Here is a 15739-nt window from a genome sequence, read left to right as displayed (position 1 = left end):
CCATTTCTTTTTCAATTGAAGAAGTTAAAAAAAAATTCCATATAGTTCTTGAAATTCTATAGACCTTTAGGAGAGATTCCATATAGTTCTTGGAATTCTGTAGCCAGTAAAAAATAATGGTGATTTCTTCTAGTGGGAATAAAACAAATGTTATTTTCGAAACGCGCCAGGTAGGGGTCGAACCTACGGCCTTCTGCTTAGGAAACAGACGCTCTATCCACTGAGCTACAGGCGCTTTGGTTGTTACATAATGTCTCATACTATTACATATCTGTTTAGTATTCGTCATCTTCTTACTTAAACTCTTTTTCTAATCAGGTTTTTGTTTCTATTGCCTGCCATCGACGGCTTATGATATTTCACGAATATTACGTAATATTAAGCCATGTTCATTAAGCGTGTAAACTACTGTTAACCACAAGATTGAGTAGAGAATAACATTAAACACACACGCTGTGTCAAACTATCTTAATACTTTCAATGTTAACCACAATGACCCTTTGTGGAGATTTCGACGCATTAGCGTTTAAACTTTGTATCACCTAACCATCTTGAAAGAAAAATGAAAAAAAAAAGACTCCTTGATAACACATTCTGAATCCAAACAACAGAGAAAAATCAACACTCAGAAAGAGACCCGATATCAAACTAAACTCGTGCCACCCGGCTTGTCACTTTCTTTCGGGAGAGACAACACTCAACAGCCGCCTTCATCGTAGAGACAATGATGACTAAGTAAATCACATCTTATCAGCGCGGTTTAGCTAGTGGCGGGTATGGCCACGGGTTTTGAGTCCTCTGCTTTTTCATGTTCCTTGTTCAGCAACTGTAGCATAACATCCCAACGATTACAGTTCACAAACAGAAATGCAAAGACCAAGTTTAATTAGCTGGTTTCCTCTTCTGGCTAAGAACATAAGAGAGTGGAAGAGTTATGATCTAACCTTGTTGTTGATCAAGTTGTGGAGCGCAATTACACTTCGGATGAGGGACGATAGATAGATAACGAGCATCATATCATTTGTTTTCACTGCTCATAATAATAAATCGCAGTAAGACTAATGGGATCCAATGATTCAAGAAAGCAGAGCACAAAGATAATAAAATTGACCGGAGAAACTCACCTGAGAAGGCCTTCACCAACTCGTTCACATTCAGGTTTGGAAGCAAGTTGAAAACGTCCTGCAGATTATTAAGCAGACTATTTCATTAGATTACAATGACCAAAGATCACATAGATTTGGAAAATGTCAACGAGAACACTAAATGAAATATGCAAGTTCTAACCTGCAGATGGTATAGAATCTCATGATTTAGAGGGAGCTTCCCGTCAATCACAAGGTCAAGGTAACTCCGGATCTCCCGAAGACGTGCATCAAGCCCCTTCAAAGCAGTAAGTTTGGCAGTAACCTGGAGCAAAATACAATACACATTACATCAGTCCATAAGCGGTAACTATTATTTTTATATAATAATAACTTAGTAAGAACATCAATAGTAAACACCAAAGGCAACAATCATGACTTCAGCAGACATTTAAAGGGACGATAATGAAACGTTCAAGTTTTGTAAAGAGTCTAAGACACAAACCTCAGTCGCCAGGGTACTGATAGTTGTGTCTTTCACATCTCTAAGCAAATGTTCCACACCTATAAAGAAAACGAGAATAAAACAGGTATGTTTCAGCAGACCTTCCTTAAATACATAAAAAGTACACCAGACGTGTAAACATATTGGACATACCGATCTCCTCCACTTCATGAGCAGCTATTTCTGTTGACACATGGACGAACACTTTCTGGCTTTTCTGAGTAGCGTTCTGAAGAGACAATGGAATATGTAATCAAAATTAGATATAAGGATATATCTGTACAAAGTGAAAGAGATAAAGAAGCATATGTATGTTACCTCCTTGACCTCCTCCACAGCATAATAAGCTTTTGTGGGAATCCCCAATTCTTTAGGCTGTACATCAATAATGACAAGCACTGGATTTGGAACATAACTGCAGCAGCAAAAGTAAAAACGAAACATTATCTAATTAGAACTGAAACAGAAGCCACACGAAGATGTAAGGAGGACATAACCACGCTCTGCCACAACTTAAAACGGACCAACCTATCCTCAATCCATCTCTCATGTCAATACAGCCAAAAAATCTAAATGACGGAGCTGGAAACTAACCCATTGAAGAGAGCGTGAACGTCCAAATCATTCTCTCGGAGTTTAGGGCCCGTGCTGTACCAACCTACAACATGCTCCTTGGCTGAAAAGGAAAGAACTTTCCGTTAAAAACATGGTTTCTACATTACCAAATACAGTCCAAGCTTCAAATTTCTGAGAAGAAGTACCGTTAATTCTCTTGAACATGTGGAACATTGACTCATGGTAGTTATGATCAAGAAACCAGATACTCGGGTCCTTGTCATCCTCCTCGAACGGCACTACAAAATCAATATACCAAACGTCAAGCTAGGTTCCTAGTGACAGTGCAAACTCAATTACAACTAATGAATCAACCTCTAGAACCCTAATTACGAATGAAACATCTCAAGAGAATCTGAGATCTGAGAAACTAAGGCAGTGAGATCGAAGATTAGGGGGGGAGATGTAAGGAAGGCGAACCTGCGTAGCTGTTGGTGACGTCGACGACACCACGGGAGCTGCTGCCGAGAAGAACACCGACGACGCGCTTGCGCGAGTCCTTAGCGACGCGGTTGTAATGGTCGACGATGCTAAGCAAGACGAGTGGGTGAACGACCACTTTCTCGATCGTCCTTGCTGATATCTGCTGCGTCTTTATCACATCCATGTTCGGAGAATCAGCCTCGCTACTAGTATAATTCGATTTTCTCCGGGGAAGATGTGAAGTTCCGATTTGATTTTTTTTTTAACGACGGAGCTTCAAGTTTGTTAGCTTCTTCTCCAGGAAAACTCCTCTGAACTACTTACTATTCTCTGGTCTCTTTGATTTTTCTTTTATGGGCCGGTCTTGGGCTCTGGGCCGAAGATAGATTGGGCAATGTCCTACGTATCTTAAACACCACACCTTTCTATTAAAAAACGCGACACGAATCAACGACATTAAAACAACAAGTCGTTCCATGTTATAAAAAACAAACGACACGCAGTTTTTCTCTAGTTACCTTTTTTTCTGTTCTAGTGTCTCTTTCTCTGGGAAATGAAATGGAGCTTACCATCTGAGGAAACTCAAATCATCAAAGCTTTGGCCGGCGATCCTGAATCCAATTAACGATGGGATCAGCGTTCCGTGATCGCACGGCGGAGTTTCGTTCACTCTCCCAAACGTTGAAGAAGATCGGAGGGGCGATTCCGTCCGTTCATCAAGCCGAAAGTGATCCGACATCCTCCAAACGGTCTTCGCCGGGATCTTCGAGATCTGAGTTCAACAAGAAGGCTTCCCAGATCGGTCTGCGTATCCACGAAACGTCTCAGAAGACTGCGAGGCTGGCTAAATGTACGTTTCAGACTTTCAGTAACAGATTCATTCTCGCATTGTCTACGTATAGTGGAATTAAGGTTTAGGATGTTTGGATTTTTAACGAGATTCAGACATAGTTTCCGACAGCTGTCTTGTAATGAATGGAACTTGCAGTGATTCTAGAGACATTGTAGTGATTGAAGTTGAAACTGTTGATGAATCGCGGTGTAATTAGTCTTTAGGATGTTTGGATTTTTAACGAGATTCAGACATTGTTTCCGACAGCTATCTTGTAATGAATGGAACTTGCACTGGTTCCAGAGACATTGTAGTGATTGGAATTGAAACTGTTGATGAATCGCAGTGTAATTAGGCTTTAGGATGTTTGAATTCTAACGAGATTGAGACATAGTTTCCGGCAGCTGTCCTGTAATGAGTGAAACTTCTAATGATTCAAGAGAGATTGTAATGATTGCAGTTGAATCTGTTGATGAATCGCAGTTGAATTAGGCTTTAGGATGCTTGGATTCTAGCTGTCTTGTAATGAATGAAACTTGCAATGATTCTAGAGTACATTGTAGTGATTGCAATTGAAGTTAGCCTTTACTTCTTCTGACATTGGTCTGGTTATTATCGACAGTGGCAAAAGAATCGTCAATTTTCAATGACCGGACTTTGGAGATACAGGAGCTGACCGTGTTGATCAGGAACGATATCACGGGGCTGAACATGGCTCTCTCTGATCTGCAGACCCTTCAGAACATGGAGATCGCCGATGGGAGCTATTCGCATGACAAAGTCAGTCACTACACAGCTGTTTGCGATGACTTGAAAACCAGACTCATGGGAGCTACAAAGCAGTTTCAAGACGTTCTAACTGCAAGATCAGAGGTTGGATCTGTAGATTTATCGACTTCCTATTTATTTGGAATGTTCTAAAAATCGTTAGGCGGTGGTTAGGTGTCGAGGATTATTGTTTAGGCTAGGCGCCTAGGCCAATTTTTTTATGCTCATGTCTGATTTGCTGACTAGGCGGACCGATTTTTAGAACACTGTTTGTATCTAATTGAGAATGTTGTCTTCCCGCAGAACATGAAGGCTCATGAAAACAGGAAACAACTCTTTTCCGCAAAAAACGCAGCAGTAGATAATCAGAGTAATGCAAAAGCTGTACCTGAGCCTCCTCCTTGGTCAAGTTCATCAGTTTCTTCCGGGAATTTACAACAACAGCCACTGTGAGTTTCGTTCTAAAAACTCTCTCCTAAGTAAACAATTGCTCTCATCTAATTAGGTTTTGGGCTTCTGCAAACCGACCAGATTACCGCCATCAAACAGTGGAGCTCCTTCAGGTAGCCAGCTTAGGTATGTCCTAATTTTCATTAGTTGTCAGTTAAGGTCAAATCATGTATATAATAAACATGTGGTTATGCCAAAACAGACGCAGATCTGCTATTGAGAATGCACCATCGCAGCAAATGGAGATGTCTATGTTACAGCAAACAGTGCCAAGGCAGGAGAGTTATAGCCAAAACCGAGCTGTTGCGCTTCACAGTGTGGAATCAACGATAACAGAGCTCAGTGGAATATTCACGCATCTAGCTACCATGGTCACTCAACAGGGAGAGCTAGCTATCAGGTTCTTTAACGTTAACCTCACCATATAGAGAGTTTCAGGGAAGGCTTTAGTTTTAACACCTGTGGGGTTTTGTGGAACAGAATCGATGATAATATGGATGAATCGTTAGTTAACGTAGAGGGAGCACGCAGCGCTCTTCTGCAGCATCTCACTAGAATTTCGTCTAATCGATGGCTCATGATCAAGATCTTCGCTGTTATCATATTGTTCCTCATTGTTTTCCTCTTCTTTGTGGCTTGAAACAGTTACCTTTATATATTTTTTGATCTTGTTGCATCAAAAACAAAGCGAAAGGTTACATCTATACACATGTTAAAGTTTGGAAGCTTCAAGAGTTCAAAAAAGTTTGAATTTTTTTTCTTGCAAGATTCAGTTTGGTTTTTGACCAGGAAACGTTTGATGCAGTAAAAATTCAAGTTATATTTTCAAAAGCACTGCGTGAGAACATGCGTGACGTTTTTTATATCATCATGAGAACGTCCTGTCGGTTACATTACTAAAACACACATGACGTTTTCGGGATTAAGAAGGGGAATTTATGTCGGTCAAAGGTAAGAAAACGGCATGGCGCTCCTCTATTTGGCAAAAACCACGCGTGTCGTTTCAAATATTAAGAAGGGCTTTACATGTCGGTCATACCTAGAAACACGCGTGTCGTTTGAGATATTAAGAAGAGCACTACATGTCGGTCATATCTAAAAAAACTACAAAAGCTAAGAAAACGGCAAGGCGCTCCTCTGTTTGGCAAAACACACGCGTGTCGTTTCAAATATTGGGAAGAGAACTACATGTCGGTCAAAGCAGTGAAAAACGACAAAGCGTTATTCTTGGGAAGAGCTCCTCCAGTGGATAAATGAAAGATGCTCTGTTCTCCAGCGATAAGAGCCACGATCGTTAAACTGTTGGAAGACAAAAGAAAAATACAAAATCTTCTTTACGTCCTAAGATATTTAATGACACCTGAGTTTTGATCGGAGAACCTAAAAGGGCTAGACTTTTCGTAGGATATGAATCTCGCGGCTAGCTTTCGCTGCAATTACGGCGTCTTGCCGCAATGCTGCAGCTCACGTTGCAGTCTTCAGTTTCAGCCATTGGTAGCTACTTCGAGTTTAGGTTTTGGGCAGAGAGATAGCTATCGGAGGAACAAGGAGCTGAAGCTGTTCCCAGTTCAAAGGTTTCATTTTTTTTCGATTGTGTCCTTTTTTTTTTTAATAATCTGTTTCTGCTACTGATGGCTTTGAGCTTTGGAGTTTGCAGAAAGAGGGAGACTTTTTGTAGAGTGACGGATGCACAAACGGAACCAGATGGCAATAACGATGAGGTATTTGCTTAATAGCATCTATGCTGCTTCTTCTAGAGTTTATGGACTTTTGTTTATGATCTTTAATGCTTGCAGGAAAGTGGAGGAGAAGACAAAGAGGCTTTAGCAGATGAACCTCCTTCACAGACTCCTCCTACTGAGTTGCTTTCAGAGGCAACTGTTGTGGATGAGGCCGTAGGTAGTAGTGAGGAAAACAAAGCTCAATTCAGCTCTCAGGTATCTTTTTTTAATCATCAAATGGCATTACTTAAGCTGCAATTGTATAACTAAGAAGTGTTGTTTACTAACTAGTAACTTCAGTGGAATTGAATCTAAATTGCTCTATTTGGTTTATTACTTGAACCATAGGATGGTGATAAATTAGAAGTTAGCACCGGTTCTCCTCTTCCTGGTGTGAATGTAAGTATTATCAACAATGTTATTTACAAAACGGCAGCTTAATGCTCAATTGTATAACTAAGCAGTGTTGTTTACTAACTAGCTTCAGAGGAATTGAATCTAAATTGCTCTATTTGGTTTATTACTTAAAACCAGAAAGTTTTTTGGTTATGTTTCTGAATGTATTTGTACTTTGCTGTATTTTGGAATAGGACGGTGATAAATTAGAAGTTAGCACTGGCTCTCCTCTTCCTGGTGTGAATGTAAGTATTACCAACAATGTTATTTACAAAAAGGACAGCTTAATGCTTTCTGTTTTTTATATTTCATAAAAAGTTTTTGTGAACAGCCGTTACAGTTGGATGATTCCATGAGACTCCCCAAAGAAACGATTGATATCCTCAAGGACCAAGTTTTTGGGTTTGACACCTTCTTTGTTACAAGCCAAGAACCATATGAGGTTAGCCACTGAGAAACTCATCATTTTTTTTTTTGATTCAGTTATTAATACATGCAGGTTGTGAAAATTCTAATATTCTGAAGCTCTTGACGTTTACTGGATAATGTTGTAAGGGTGGGGTGTTGTTCAAAGGGAATCTAAGAGGCCAGCCTGCTAAAAGCTACGAGAAGATAAAGACAAGACTGGAGGTAACAACTCTGCGTCTTGAGTTTTCTTGCTTAACTAAAATAGTTGACAAGCACATGTTGTGGCAAAAAGATTAATAGTAAATATATTGCTCATCAATCTGCAGAATAAATTTGGTGACCAGTACAAGCTTTTCCTCCTCTCCAATCCGGAGGATGATAAACCTGTGGCTGTTGTTGTTCCTAGAAGGTCCTTGGAACCTGAGACAACAGGTAAGTCTTACCATACGGTTCCTCACTTATAAGGTTCTCTCTCAGATTATTAAAGTTATAGTTGGGCACTACATACAACTGCAGCTGTTCCTGAATGGTTTGCTGCTGGTTCTTTTGGATTGGTGGCGTTGTTTACATTGTTTCTCCGCAATGTACCCGCCTTGCAATCCGACTTACTGTAAGAAACATCTTAAAACCATGTTTTCTATGATTCCAAATCATCAAATTGAATAAACCTTTTCTTCCCATCCATTGCAGATCAGCATTTGACAACCTTGAGCTGTTGAAAGATGGCTTACCGGGAGCTCTCGTCACCGCTCTTGTCCTCGGAGTACATGAACTGGGACACGTTTTGGTTGCAAACAACCTAGGGATAAAGCTCGGTGTTCCATTCTTTGTTCCAAGTTGGCAGGTGAAGATTTCTCTTTAAAAAGCAAAAAAGGGAAACCTTCTTTTTATCTGGAAATTTGTTTTTGTTAGACATTTGATGAACATGTTTTAGATTGGCAGATAGGTTCTTTCGGTGCTATAACGAGAATCAAAAACATCGTGCCCAAACGAGAAGATCTTTTGAAGGTCGCAGCTGCAGGACCTTTGGCAGGCTTTTCTCTGGGGTTTGTTCTGTTTCTTGTAGGGTTGGTCGTACCTCCGAGTGATGGTATTGGCGTTGTAGTTGACTCATCAGTGTTTCATGAGTCCTTCCTCGTTGGTGGTATTGGTAAGCTTTAGCTGTTAATCTACTATGATAATGTCAAGAGTACTAATATGTTTATGCATTTTTTTGCTTTTATCCTTTTTATAGCAAAGCTCTTACTCGGTGATGTACTAAAGGAAGGAACATCGATATCCTTGAACCCACTTGTGATATGGGCATGGGCTGGACTCCTCATCAATGGCATTAACAGCATCCCTGCAGGAGAGCTTGATGGTGGTAAAATAGCTTTCTCCATTTGGGGTAGAAAGGTAACTTCAGACCCAAACTTGAACATTCCCATTTTTTCAAAAAGAAAAATACTTGAACTCTTGGTTCCAAATGGTTTATTCAGGCCTCCACACGGCTCACTAGTGTCTCCTTAGCGCTCCTGGGTCTATCTGCGCTGTTCAGTGACGTGGCATTCTACTGGGTGGTGCTGATATTCTTCCTGCAGCGTGGACCTATAGCACCGCTGGCCGAGGAAATCACTGAGCCTGAAGAGAAGGATGTGTATCTAGGAATCTTGGTTCTCTTCCTCTCCTTGCTTGTGTGTTTGCCTTACCCATTTGCTTTCACCGGTCAAGACGCCATGATGATTGGCTTGTGAAATGAGACTCATCATTATACAAACAAAGAGCAATAACTATAACTTTTAGTTTTGGTCTCTAAGACATAACATTTATATTTGAAAGAGACTTTGAATGGTTGAAAACAGAAAATGGACCAACATTATTTATGGATAGTAGAGTACCAAATGTGATTAGGTATAATCTATATATATAAAAAAATGTTTGCTTCACTCATGTGCATCCACGTCAGCGCCAGGTCAAAAAGTCATTGATTGTGAGTGCGACACCTGTCCTACCATCTCGAAACTCTGTGTTTCATTAACGATTTAATGAATTTGATGCGGTCTTAGATAGTTTAGTCACTTGGACTGCAACTTACATGATCTAAGCCCACCATCTTTTATCATCATTTTCCGGACCGTGACTAAACATGCCTAAGGCTGCAGCCATTCTTGAACTCTGTGTTTTTGAACTGACAATAGAGCCCGAGTTAAATTACGGAGGACGACTATTTCCGGCCAGTCTCCGGTGTAAGTTGTTGTTGTGTCCAACCGATTAGATTTCTTCCCCTGCAATTGCAAGCAATTAAAATTAGAAACGTTACGTAACTCAACCGAATTCAATCAATTGCATTAAAGTTCTTCTTAACCCCATCTCCCCTACTCTTTCCACAATTTCTCATTCAATATTCTCATCTTGCTTTAAGTCGGTAAATCTACATATATAAATAGGTGAGCTTTGATTCTGTAAACCTCACCATTTTATTCCCAAACTTTCCAGAGCACAATGGTAAACAGAGCTCTCGCATATGAGAGGAAGCCCAAGACTTCCCAAAGAAAGACAATCGGTGGAAACAAGTACGCTACAGCAGGAGGAAGAAAGCGTTAGTGACGGATGAGAGAGGAGGATCAAGGCGATAAAGGATATGAAGAAATTCATTGATGATTGTGAAGAGGATAGAGAGAAGAATGTATTAATGGAGCTACCAAAATTATCGAAATCCAAAAACAAAACAAAGTCAAAGAGCCAATACCTTACCAATCTGAAGGTGGTTAACGCGGCGATAGAAGCTGTGTTGTGGTTCAGACGGTAAAGAAGTTCGCCGGTGGCTCAAGAAGGTGAAATCAACGGTTGTGCTGGTGAATAACATGAAGATGCTGAAACCGCCAGCGATTGATAGCGTGAAAAAAGACTGGAGGCTAGCGATAAATCAAGCTTGATTGGAGACGAAGAATCGAGCTATTCTAGAGAAAAAGATAACACAAAAAGGAGAAAGACGATTCTAAACTCGCCGTACTCACGAAGATGGAAAAAGATTTAGGTTATTAAACTCAGGAAAACATGTACCATTGTTAAACGATGTCGTATCCTCAACTATTGTTCAATTTTAAAAGTTTTTTTTAATTTTAAATAAAAATATTTTTTGGTATTCTTTAGGGAAAATAGTCAATGTACTTCTCAATTCTCAACCCGTGGATTAGTCTGATACTTTCAGATATATAAGAATCTTGCCGACTTCAAGAAGAAACAAACAAAGGTTAAACGAAAAAGTGAATCTTGATATAAAAGATAGAACATTCACTTATCTTTCATTGATCATCTATTCCTCACAGTCCTCATCTTTCTTTGATCGTCTGCTCCTCTGAACTAATTGTCTCTTGGTAACTCCGGTCAGGTCCGGTCCTGACTCCGGTTCCTCCGACTCGCATGCAAAGTTTTCTGTATTTGGGCTGCTTAATTACTGGGCCTTTACCATTTAATTAACTTAAGCATCTAGCTTTCACCATTTTGTTTCTCGCCTTTTAATATGAAAATTTGGGTTAAAAAAACATTTAATCAATTAACTCATCATATCTATCTGGTTTCAATCACAGTCCAAAGAAAAAGAAAAGCCAGCTTCAGTTATGAAAAAAAGGAAAAAAAATAAATATTGATTAATTTTTTCATATATTTTTTGTAATTTGAAAATATCATTAAGCTATCGACCAAAAAAATTTATATATATATATAAAATTGTTTGTTTCACTCCTAGGCTATCCAGTTGGAAACTCACTTTTTGAGGGGCTGGCACGTGTCTCCTGTGTTAAACGTTGCGATTCATTTAATTGGAAATCATATTGGGCTTTCGTTTGTTGTGTATTTGTCCAATAATGGGCTTAATGTTTTTTTTTTGGTTACGGCCATGAGTAAACATCATGGATACGGCACTCACTCTCAATTTTTAATTAGATTTCATATTAGCAGAATAAATTACTTTTAAAAAAATTGTAAAATGCATAAAATTTATATAGTTATAACATACAAAGTAATTGCTAGATTCTAAATTTGATATGTTGTCTATCCAATTATTTCTTTTAAATATTAGTTATAATTAAGTAAAGTATTCTAATAAATGTGAAATTACTGAACCAATAAATAAAAAATTAACTATTTATATATTATTAGCAAAAAGATGTAGATTGGTTTATTTTGAATTTTAAAATAAATAATCATGTTAATATGTTAATACATAAATATACAAATATTTTAATAAGAATAAAAAAAATACAAAACCCACGTACAATGTTGAAAAACTAAATAAAATAATCAATATTTTGAGTATTAAACCTAACCACAACAATAAAAACTGAAATCTACTTACTATATATAAGAAAAGTTGAGCAAACATTTAAGAAAACTATAATACCATTTCTATCAGGAACATCATGTCATGCTAATACAAACTTATAATCTCTAATAACACTAATAAAAAAATAAAAAATAAAAGAGTTTAGTTAGACATATGTGAAGATGATATAAAAAATGTATGTTCATTATAAAAAAACATAACAAAAAAAGAAAGATAATAATAAAATAGTACAATGTCAGAAAATGTATTTGAAAACAAATAAAAAAAACATAAACAAGTTAGAAAAATAAACAACATCCAACGTTAACTAAAATGAATATAATATCTCTCATCACTTAAAATTTTCTAATAGAGAAATATCATTATTACACACATCACTTACAAATGCAAATGCAAATCTAAAACACAAACCACAAAATCATACAAATGAATAAAAATCGAAATCACAAATAAAGTATATCCCGCCCGTAGGGCGGGCCGACCCTAGTAATAATATATAAGGTAGAAGTGAACAAAAGAACATGGTTTTCATGTGGATGTATTTGATTTTGGTTGGTAGCAGCGTAAGCAACCTTCCAGTTTTAAACACTTGTTAAATCAAGAAAATGTCAAAGTTTCTACATTGAGAATAATATTAAACAATTGACTTAACCAACAAACATTGATATCACTATCTGGTTTGGAAATGAAAACCATTCGGTTAATAAATTATACGTTGAGACCAGGTCCAGTGGGCCCAAAAAGGTTAAGCCTGCCAGTCATCCACTTCACTTCTTTGTAGAGTTTGTACAGTATTACCCTCACCAAGAGGAGTGTATGCACGTGACTTGGTGAAAGAAAATACAGGTGAGGGGTATTATAGTAAATTTTCTAATTAGTCACATGGTCGTGCTTTATAAATATGACATATCCTCTTTTATGTTATTCGCCACTCTTCTCAGAATCTTCCTTCTTCAAATCTCGTCAACATTTGGGCCGCCGGAGCCCGTGACCACCGCTTTTTTTCTCTTCCGTTACGAATGTCTTCCTCGATGAACGTGGCGACGGTGAAGCCTCTGAGCTTCTCTCGCCGCCTCGTCCCCTCTGCGGTTTCTCGCGGACTCGCTTCTTCCGTGACGGTTTCTGGATATTCCAGTAGAAGCTCGGCTTACGCGCCTTCTCTCCGTTCGATCAAATGCGTGTCTGTATCGCCGGAAGCTTCAATAGGTGGATCAATGCTCTTCGATTTGTTAATTTTTTTCTTTGGGTTTTGGATTCTGGTTAGGCATGCGGTTTAGGCTTATTCGGTTCAGTTATTTTGGTTTCGGCATTGAACCGGAAAATTTGAAATCGGAATCTGATTTTTGATAGATATGCTCACAATCGGAATCGGAATTAGGCAAGCGGTTTAGGTTTATTCGGTTCGGTTAATTTGGTTTTCAGTTAGTTCGGTTTTGGCATTGAACCGGAATCTGATTTTTGATAGTGTTGTAATATGTTCTCGATTTGTTATTTGCAGTAAGTGATACAAAGAAGCTCGCAGATGCTTCTAAGAGCACGAACCTTGTACCAATTTTCCGCTGCATTTTCTCGGATCAGCTCACTCCCGTTCTTGCTTACCGTTGCTTGGTCAAAGAAGATGACCGTGAAGCTCCTAGCTTTCTTTTTGAGTCCGTTGAGCCTGGCTCTCAGATGTCCAGCGTTGTAAGAATATAATAATCTTTCTTTGTATCTTGTTTTTTAGTTCCTAATACAAGATCACAATAGGGTCGTTATAGCGTTGTTGGGGCTCAGCCTGCGATGGAGATAGTTGCAAAGGAGGATAAAGTTATTGTAATGGATCACAAAAGTGGAAGCTTGACTGAGGAATACGTTGAGGATCCTATGGAGATCCCGAGGAAAATCTCTGAGTCGTGGAACCCTGATCCTCAGCTAGTTCAGGACCTTCCTGATGCGTTTTGTGGTAAGGAATCCATCTTTGATTATTTGTAACTATTCACTTTCTAGAATGGATAATCTAGAGGAATGAAGAAGCAACTGGTTTAATGGACTGGGAAGATGTAATAATAGTGTAGATGTTTATGATTTGAGATTCGAACCCTGATCCTCTCATACATTTTTAGCAAAGAAGAACTAAGGACTTTAGTTTCCTCTCCATGCTTTATCTTTTTCTTAAGAAGACTTCTCTATCATTATAGGTGGCTGGGTTGGTTTTTTCTCGTACGACACAGTTCGCTACGTAGAAAAAAGGAAGCTTCCATTTTCAAAGGCCCCTGAGGATGATAGGAACTTGCCAGACATGCATCTTGGTCTATATGACGATGTAGTTGTATTTGATCACGTGGAGAAGGTAATACTTTTGTTGCTATCAATGTTGTATGATTACTTGTGGAGTCTCCAAGTTTGGTAATTAGAGGCTGGTTCCCTTTTATACAGAAAGCATATGTTATCCACTGGATTAGACTAGATGCGACCGTTCCTTATGAGACGGCATACAGTAATGGACTGCAGCATTTGGAGAATTTGGTATCCAAGTTACACGATATTGCGCCGTAAGTATATCTCTTTGACTTGATTTAGTTTGTGAGCTTTTTTGTTACTATTCTGAAAGTTGTTTTTTTTTTTTGTGAATCTCAACAGGCCAAAGCTGGCTGCAGGTAACGTGAATCTTCAGACGCGACAATTTGGACCAGCTCTGGAAAACTCAAACGTGACTCGCGAAGAGTACAAGGAGGCTGTGGTCAATGCTAAAGAACATATACTTGCAGGAGACATATTCCAGATTGTGTTGAGTCAGCGTTTTGAAAGGAGAACGTTTGCAGACCCCTTTGAGGTCTACAGAGCTCTAAGAGTAGTGAATCCAAGTCCGTATATGGGTTATTTGCAGGTCTGTAACGGAGAGAACTGTTCTCTTACAACTATGTATTTGTTCTTGTCCTGGATAACAATTAATGCTTTTGTCCTTTGTATTATCAGGCTAGAGGATGTATTTTGGTAGCATCAAGTCCAGAAATTCTCACCAAAGTAAAGCAGAACAAGATAGTGAATCGGCCATTAGCAGGAACCAGCAGGAGAGGGAAAACAGAGGTGGAAGATAAAAGATTAGAGAAGGAGCTGCTAGAGAACGAGAAGCAATGTGCTGAGCACATCATGTTGGTCGATCTCGGTCGCAACGACGTTGGGAAAGTTGCCAAATACGGTTCGGTGAAAGTTGAAAAACTTATGAACATCGAACGTTACTCCCATGTTATGCATATAAGCTCCACCGTAAGTGTTTGGATCAAATAAAAATATTGTCTCAGATTAACTGTTCCTGATCATTTTAAGTTTAATGCAGGTGACAGGAGAGTTACAAGATGATTTATCTTGCTGGGACACACTACGTGCGGCTCTACCAGTGGGCACAGTTAGCGGCGCACCGAAGGTGAAAGCCATGGAGCTAATCGACGAGCTCGAGCCTACACGGCGAGGACCATACAGTGGAGGTTTTGGTGGAGTCTCGTTTACTGGCGACATGGACATTGCTTTATCACTTAGGACAATAGTTTTCCCGACGGCAAGTCAATACAACACAATGTACTCTTACAAAGATGCTAACAAACGCCGTGAATGGGTGGCTTATCTTCAAGCTGGAGCAGGTGTGGTAGCAGACAGTGACCCGGAGGACGAGCACCGCGAGTGCCAGAACAAAGCCGCTGGTCTTGCCCGAGCCATCGACTTGGCTGAATCCGCTTTTGTTAAAAAATGAGTTTGATCTTCGAATCATCTGTATAACAGTTTCAGGCAGAACAAGCTTTCTAAACACGAAAACAATTGTAGATTTTTTTCGACAATAAAAACTACACAGATTGTGGCAAGCAGCACGTAATGTAATAAAATGTAATCTATATTTTCGGATATTTCGGACTCGTTGTTCTTAACTAGGGGGATATACAATCTGGTTACTAAGACCAGAATTAGAGCTTGAAGTTAAGTAAACAAGAACAATTTGTATGTTTAAGCTCTACAACTAATGCAAAACAAACTAACCAGAAATGTAAACAAGGATTAAAGTGATTTACACACTATTTTGATGCGGTACACGTTTTATTTCATGTTTGGGTTCCAAAATATCATCTAAAGTCTAAACCACAGTGTAAAAGTTGAAATTGTAATAAATGGAACCAGATTTTCCACTTTCTGATATATTATTTCCTCCACATCTCTAGTTTTGTATTCACTCTCTTTCCGAAA

General features: G+C 38.9%; 4 protein-coding genes, 1 long non-coding RNA gene and 1 other non-coding gene across 9 annotated transcripts; 3 read left to right on the top strand and 3 right to left on the bottom strand.

Moving 5' to 3' along the window:
* Window positions 1–162: 162 nt before the first annotated feature.
* TRNAR-CCU lies at window positions 163–235 on the bottom strand. The gene has a single exon. It is a non-coding gene; the product is annotated as a tRNA-Arg (tRNA).
* A 200-nt stretch (window positions 236–435) lies between these two features.
* Window positions 436–2950, bottom strand: LOC106427823 (26S proteasome non-ATPase regulatory subunit 7 homolog A). The gene is made up of 10 exons (XM_013868549.3): window positions 2626–2950; window positions 2352–2444; window positions 2185–2266; window positions 1909–2005; window positions 1744–1819; window positions 1591–1649; window positions 1288–1410; window positions 1125–1182; window positions 945–1030; window positions 436–826 (listed from the first exon to the last, which is right to left on the bottom strand). The coding sequence occupies exons 1-10, from the start codon at window positions 2810–2812 to the stop codon at window positions 761–763; spliced, it is 927 nt and encodes a 308-aa protein (XP_013724003.1). The 5' UTR covers window positions 2813–2950; the 3' UTR covers window positions 436–760.
* A 204-nt stretch (window positions 2951–3154) lies between these two features.
* On the top strand, window positions 3155–5431 carry LOC106427816 (syntaxin-31). Its single transcript, XM_013868544.3, has 6 exons — window positions 3155–3478; window positions 4083–4333; window positions 4532–4677; window positions 4760–4804; window positions 4881–5078; window positions 5159–5431. The coding sequence occupies exons 1-6, from the start codon at window positions 3256–3258 to the stop codon at window positions 5316–5318; spliced, it is 1023 nt and encodes a 340-aa protein (XP_013723998.1). The 5' UTR covers window positions 3155–3255; the 3' UTR covers window positions 5319–5431.
* A 512-nt stretch (window positions 5432–5943) lies between these two features.
* Window positions 5944–9069, top strand: LOC106427845 (probable zinc metalloprotease EGY2, chloroplastic). Of its 3 annotated transcripts, XM_013868571.3 has the most exons (13): window positions 5944–6252; window positions 6336–6399; window positions 6475–6615; window positions 6748–6798; window positions 6990–7040; window positions 7127–7237; window positions 7351–7425; window positions 7530–7635; window positions 7720–7813; window positions 7894–8047; window positions 8146–8353; window positions 8438–8598; window positions 8682–9069. In XM_013868571.3, exons 1-13 carry the CDS (start codon window positions 6086–6088, stop codon window positions 8934–8936), a joined length of 1638 nt encoding a protein of 545 aa, XP_013724025.1. In that variant the 5' UTR covers window positions 5944–6085; the 3' UTR covers window positions 8937–9069. The 3 variants fall into 3 exon arrangements, with proteins under 3 accessions (XP_013724025.1, XP_048624543.1, XP_013724028.1); XM_048768586.1 differs by lacking the exon at window positions 6748–6798; XM_013868574.3 differs by lacking the exon at window positions 6990–7040.
* Window positions 9051–11670, bottom strand: LOC106427861. Of its 2 annotated transcripts, none has more exons than XR_001285555.3 (3): window positions 9937–11670; window positions 9656–9760; window positions 9051–9467 (listed from the first exon to the last, which is right to left on the bottom strand). It is a non-coding gene; the product is annotated as an uncharacterized LOC106427861 (long non-coding RNA). The 2 variants fall into 2 exon arrangements; XR_001285553.3 differs by having other exon boundaries at window positions 9932–11669.
* Window positions 11671–12445: 775 nt separating this feature from the next.
* LOC106427871 (anthranilate synthase alpha subunit 1, chloroplastic) lies at window positions 12446–15405 on the top strand. The gene is made up of 8 exons (XM_013868592.3): window positions 12446–12733; window positions 13026–13210; window positions 13274–13469; window positions 13705–13856; window positions 13943–14058; window positions 14147–14393; window positions 14483–14773; window positions 14844–15405. The coding sequence occupies exons 1-8, from the start codon at window positions 12547–12549 to the stop codon at window positions 15252–15254; spliced, it is 1785 nt and encodes a 594-aa protein (XP_013724046.1). The 5' UTR covers window positions 12446–12546; the 3' UTR covers window positions 15255–15405.
* Window positions 15406–15739: the final 334 nt, after the last annotated feature.

The sequence above is a fragment of the Brassica napus genome, chromosome A3 (genome assembly GCF_020379485.1).
Source record: "Brassica napus cultivar Da-Ae chromosome A3, Da-Ae, whole genome shotgun sequence".
Lineage (NCBI taxonomy): Eukaryota > Viridiplantae > Streptophyta > Magnoliopsida > Brassicales > Brassicaceae > Brassica > Brassica napus.
Note: the sequence above shows the minus strand (reverse complement) of the source record. Positions and strands in the feature narration are given on the sequence as shown.